This window comes from Phaenicophaeus curvirostris, chromosome 6, assembly GCF_032191515.1.
Source record: "Phaenicophaeus curvirostris isolate KB17595 chromosome 6, BPBGC_Pcur_1.0, whole genome shotgun sequence".
Classification (NCBI taxonomy): Eukaryota; Metazoa; Chordata; class Aves; order Cuculiformes; family Cuculidae; genus Phaenicophaeus; species Phaenicophaeus curvirostris.
The window spans coordinates 41,874,192-41,880,191 of NC_091397.1; the positions used below are offsets into that span (position 1 = coordinate 41,874,192).

General features: G+C 46.8%; 1 protein-coding gene across 1 annotated transcript in view; it reads right to left on the reverse strand.

Annotated features, from left to right (window-relative positions):
• The window catches only part of FBXL2 (F-box and leucine rich repeat protein 2), a 56,285-nt gene extending 50,609 nt beyond the window's left edge, over window positions 1–5,676 (reverse strand). The window contains exon 1 of the mRNA XM_069859947.1: window positions 5,573–5,676. Coding sequence (XP_069716048.1) covers window positions 5,573–5,575 — 3 coding nt within the window. The 5' untranslated portion in view covers window positions 5,576–5,676. The remainder of the gene's footprint in view (window positions 1–5,572) is intronic.
• Between the last annotated feature and the right edge of the window lie 324 nt (window positions 5,677–6,000).

Here is a 6,000-nt window from a genome sequence, read left to right on the forward strand (position 1 = left end):
CGTCTCTGCAAGGCAATCTCCCTAGAGTATGAACCAGGAAAAAAAGATGACAAAATCTGTGTTGCAGCTGCACATATGTAGCATGTAATTAATAAAAGCTTTCAGTTCTAAGAGACAAAATTAAGTACCTCCTCATGATTACAAGCAACAACTGTAACTAAAGGAAACAGCATCACCGTAGCATTTCCAAAATATCTTATTCAAACTCTTCCAAGAAGGCTAAGAGGCTGAGATTTAGAGAAGGAATTAGAAACTCACTCAGTTGTTAGTATTTGCCAAAACATATGGTTCTTTAATTTCTGCAGAAATAAAATTACCTTGCTACTTTCATTTAAGATATAGATTATAGACCAGTTTTAGAAGTACAAGCACACTCAAGACATTCTTCCTCTTAATATTCACATAAATGCTACATAATATCAAGTCATGATAGGGAAACGCCTTTCCTCCATGAAGCTCTGACCTCAATTTCAACCTCTGAAGACAAACTTGACATACTGGTAGAGTTTCACATTTACACAGATTTGATGATGTCTTGTCTCCTTATTGACTTAAATTTACAGAACATACTGGTTAACCAGTTGAACAGCAATCAAATCCAATGTAAACGGAGTTTACTATTTCCTTCTGTCTGAAAGAGAACACAGGCAAACATGAAGTATGGCCAGTATTTTAAGAGTAGCAGCTTGATACCAAACTTTAAGTACCTTCTTGTGGGCTACACAGCAGCAGCTTGTGGTTCCAAGCACTCATAAATGCATAAGCCAAGAAAAGGACACATTTCCAGTCCTCCTCCAGCACAAGTGCGGTGGTTCCTCCAAGGCAAAGATAACAGCCCAGAGAGAGTTATTCAAGAGATTTGCTGCAGTTGATTGTATCAGTTGAGGTACCCTTGTATTTTAAACAATGCAACTATTGTTACATTTCCATTACCTCTCAATACGCAACAGAAATTCTCTTAGTCCGTTTAAAGGCTTAAATTCAAACTGTAATTTTGCTTGGAGGTGGTTTTGGGGGTGGAGTTAGGGACAGAGGACCTGGTAGCATTGGAGTCAGCAAAAATTACATATCTTACATAACCTATGCTTTCTTTTTCTTGACAAGGTAAATAACAAACACTTCCTTAGGCATCAGATGCTCAAACGTAATTTGCAAAAGTCTAAGATCAGAACACCTGAGGAAAGGTACTTCCCTTCAACCATTCAAGTAACTTTGAGACTACTCTAAAGTACTGAAATAGAATCTAAAGTGGCTTCCACCATGGCATCATTCACAGGGACTGTACTCAAATTAAAATTTAATCTCATCAAAGAAGTAATCCATCTGCTTTTGTGCAGTCTTGTAGAATCACACTATACACACAGATTTTCAGACATACATAGCACAGTACATTTTTTGAAAAATCAGTCTGAGAGAAAAGTTGACCAACTACTTGTAAAAAATCTTCAAGCCCAAGAACAAGTAGTTTAAACTCCAATGGAGAAACACAAATAACTTCTTGATCCTGAAAAATAAACATGGAATTGACAGGAGATACCAGCACACTGTGAATTTTAAATCCAACATTATATTCTTTTAATGCCTTATGTGTAGCTTTTTCTGTTGTAACCATGTAATTTGCATTTTTAAGAATGCAAATCTGACTTTCACTATTTAGAAGCTACTTTGTGTTAACAATCTTCCTCCTCAGAAGCTTTGCAATTAGAATATCCTACCCCGTGTTAACAGTTGAAAGGGGAAAGCAGTTTTGTAAAAGCTCAGACAGCTGGATTCCAACCCTATCACACTCAGATCAAGTTACGCAAAATACTCAGCTCAAGTATGATCACAAATTGTAACAGTTTTGCATTGTGCTAAAACAAAGAGAAAAAAAAATGAAGAATTCCATGGAGTATACGCATCACCTTCCTGAAAACATTATTTGAAAGAACGCAAGTGAATGCTGTGGCTATTGTCTAAACTAGTTCCAGGCTACTGTCTGAACAGTGATGGAGAACTCTTTGGTTTCACAATTTCATCTGGTTTTGTCCTACTTAACCTATCTCTTTAAATGTGTATTTGTGATTTAGTAGAAACACTACCCAAATTATTCTGCACGTTGATAACAATGTATATGAGATTAGCACAGTTATTCTGAGTTCTAATTGACAAAACAGCTGAAGTACTGTTAATGTGTAGCCTTCTGCTGGCATTCAGATCGATGTTGTCACAGTGCCAAGATTAGTACTACTTTTGTACACTAACCTAAAAATAGCTGCTATGCCTCAGTGAAAATCTGACTTTTATTTTAAACTTTCCACATCTGCCAGCCCCATGTTATCTCTAATTTTCACTAAGATAGCTAAATATTCCAGTCTATTGTCAACGGTCCTGATTTGTACAAACACTGATATTCCCTATTCTAAAAGGTTTAGCGTTAACTGGTCAAAATTAAATCCTTCCTCACCTTTCTTGAGCTTTAAACTATGCAGCTATGAAAGAAAAAACTAAATACGACTAACCGTGTAACAGCATGCAACTCAAGTATAAGGATTCATTGAATAAACTAACTGAAAAATATGAAAAGAATAAAAAAAGACACTATTTCATCCTTTTCTTATCTGTTGTCAACTAAGCAGCTGCCCAATATAAGGATTTGCAGAGCACTACGTCTTATCCAGTATCATTTCTGAGATTTCACCTGTGCAGTTCCAGCAACAATTCAGTGCTTCCTCACAGATTCTACACCTGTTGAATTCAGACTGCTAAAGGTACCTAAGCAGGAATGTCAAAATGAACCATGAAGGAAAACTCCATAACTGGAATTTGGTAAGTGGAAAATATTTACTTATATTGTGAAACAATTTAGAACTATTTTGTTCATTGTTTTTCAGTCTGTAATTTTTCCTAAGTTTACAAAATGAGATAAATCCACTTTATTAAACTGACTTTTAAGATATTGTATCTTCTCCGATGTGAAGCAAGATGCATGATGAACACTTACGCGCTGTGGGACGTGTCATTAAGCTACATCATAATCACTTCACCAATACTACACTATCTGCAGCCTCATTCACTGATGTTTACTACTCCTTGTAGCAACAGATACACCCTAAAACCTTTGCAAATGAAATCCAACATGATTCTATGCATACGCACACTGCAACCCCAAACAGTCTATTCATATTTTTATTCTACCTCATGTTTGAGTTTCCAAGGATGTTTTGCTTAGGTACAAAACATATAGGCAAGAACCTGAAAGGAACAGAAGGCAAAGTGCAGGAGAAGAAAGGAAAGGAGCATGAAAAAGCCTTCAAGCAAAGGAAGAATAGCAAAGTTACACCACCATAGACTACGCTCCATCCTTTTGTGATGCTGAGCGCTCCCTCCTCTCCTCCAGAACTTGCTACAGGAAATCTACTGTCATTACACACACACATAAATATACACATTAAGTGATTTTCTGCATTTATAATACTGTGCATTTCCCCACGTGTGAAAGGCTGGCAACTGTGCCTTCTTCCTGTGTAAAACTATCACTGCAAAGCAATAAGACATCAGACGATTAAGTTGTTATTGCAAACAGTGATTATACAAATGCCATTTCCAAGCATGCCATGTCTACCCCTACTCACTCCCCCTTATGTGTCCTGTCATCTTCCTTTCACAAACACCATGATGCACCTCTCCCTTGCCACTTGCTGCATACACATACAGCATCACATCCCCACATAATCTTCCCACAGAGCAAACCTCACTCTCCCTCCTTTGCTGCACCCTCCACAGACATACGCTTCACGACACGCCACCTCCACGCAGAAACAACAAACCTCATGCCCACCACCTACGTAGCAGAAATCTATTGTATTTTTAAATGCATCAGTGCATACACACGAAACCATCACAGCTATGCATGCTCACAAATATAAGCAACTGCCACTCTATACGCACAAAATACCATACTCTGCATCATCTACATACATATAAAAGTAAAGATAATCCTTACCACACCCAGAGCATACATGCCTATAAAAATATCCCCATGCTAGGCCACACCCAATGTTCACTATATATACACAGAGACAAGCTCATACCAGACAGACAGCAGCATACAGACACAACTACAGACATAGGATGCCGTGCCTGCACAGTGTCACATCTCTCCTACAACACAAACGCACACATATCTGAAGCCCAGATGACAGCAGATACACAGACATACAGACACACAGAGGTGCAATATTAAGCTCACGTCCTACCGTACATCTCCTATACGCATACATCCCTGGCCACACCCTGGCTTATTGCACATGCATCAGCACACAGCACAGTGGCCCGTGCATCCACACTGTAACACCCCACCGTGCACACTCGTTAGCTTTCTCCCTACTTTATACAGGGAGGCAACACACCTCTATCACACTGCAGCCGCTCTACACACCCACATATATTATCCCTCTGGTGTTATACCGGGCACAACACACCTGACCCGCTCTACACACAGCCAGGCTCCAGCCATGGCTGCTCTAGGGTTATACAGGGAGGCAAAACACCTGTAACACCTAACCCACAGACACGCAGGCACATCCTCCACGGCCTGGTGCACCACCGAGGGACAACAAGGGTTCTGAAGCACTGGCACAGGCTGCCTAGAGAGATGGCTGAGTCGCCATCCCTGGAGGTGTTGAAAAGACGGGTAGATGAAGCGCTCAGGGACGTGGTTCAGTAGTGGATAGGTACGGTTGGAGTGGATGGTCTCAAAGGTCTTTTCCAACCAAACGAGTCTATGACTCTACGAACACAGCCCCTCCTGCTCTGGGCAGACTCCCTCTTTCGCTATGTATTTTTGAAAACGTACAGGCTCGAATCCGAAAGGAACAGCAGGAGAGAAAGCGCAGGAGAAGAAAGGCAAGGAGCATGAACGAGCCTTCACACCAAGGGAAGAATTTCACAGCCTGCCACAGACACATCCCCGCTCCTCAGCGCCACATCCGCGCCGCCACAATGCGGGGTGCCCGCCCGCGCCCTGCGCACCTTGCGTACCGGGGGTCGCGCCCTGCGCACCTTCCCCCGCACCGTGCGCACCCCGGCTCGCGCCCTACGCACCCCTCTCCCGCACCTTGCGTATCCCGGCTCGCGCCCTGCGCAGCCCCGGCCAACGCCCTACACACCCCTCTCCCGCACCTTGCGTACCCCGGGTCACGCCCCCAGCACCTTCCCCCCGAGCCCTGCGCACCGTGGCTTGCGCCCTACGCGCCCCTCTCCCGCACTTCGCGTACCCTGGCTCTCGCCCCCCCACATACCTTCCCCTCCAGAGCTCTACGCACGCTTCTCCCGCACCTTGCGTATCCCGGGTCGCGCCCCCAGCACCTTCCCTCCGAGCCCTACGCACCGCGGCTCGCGCCCTACGCGCCCCCCTCCCGCACTTTGCGTACCCCGCGGCCCGCGCCCCAGCCCACCCCCCCGCCACCTGCTCCCCCCGCGGCCGCTCCGCGGCACCGCCCGCCACCTGCCCTCCTCGCCCCGCCCCCGGGGCCCCGTGAGGCCGGGCCCGGCCCGCTATAACGCCGTGCGGGCCGCGGGGGGCTCTCACCATGGCAGAGGCGCCGCGGGGCGAGGCCGGTTGTCGTGGCGACGCGGGGGAGGAGGGGAGGGGGAATGGAGAACGGGGCGGGAGCCCCGAGGAGGGCGCCAGGTGCACCGCCCGCGCGCGCCACCGCCGGAGCCGCCGCCGCTGCTGCCGGGGCGGGGCCGGGGCACGTGACCGCCCCTGCGCGCTGCGCCCCGCGCGGCCCCGCCCCCCCGGCCCGGAGCCCCCGGGATGGGGCGGGGAGGGGGCTTAAAGCCCACCCAGTTCCACGGGCCCCACGGGCAGGGGCTCCTCCCGCTGGGTCAGGCCGCTCATAGCCCCGTCCGGCCTGACCTCGGGCACGGGGTGGGGGTGTTGGGGCTCGGTGATCCCCGAGGGTCCCTTCAGACTCGGGTGCTTCCGCGATTCTGTGACCTCCAGGGATGGGGCAG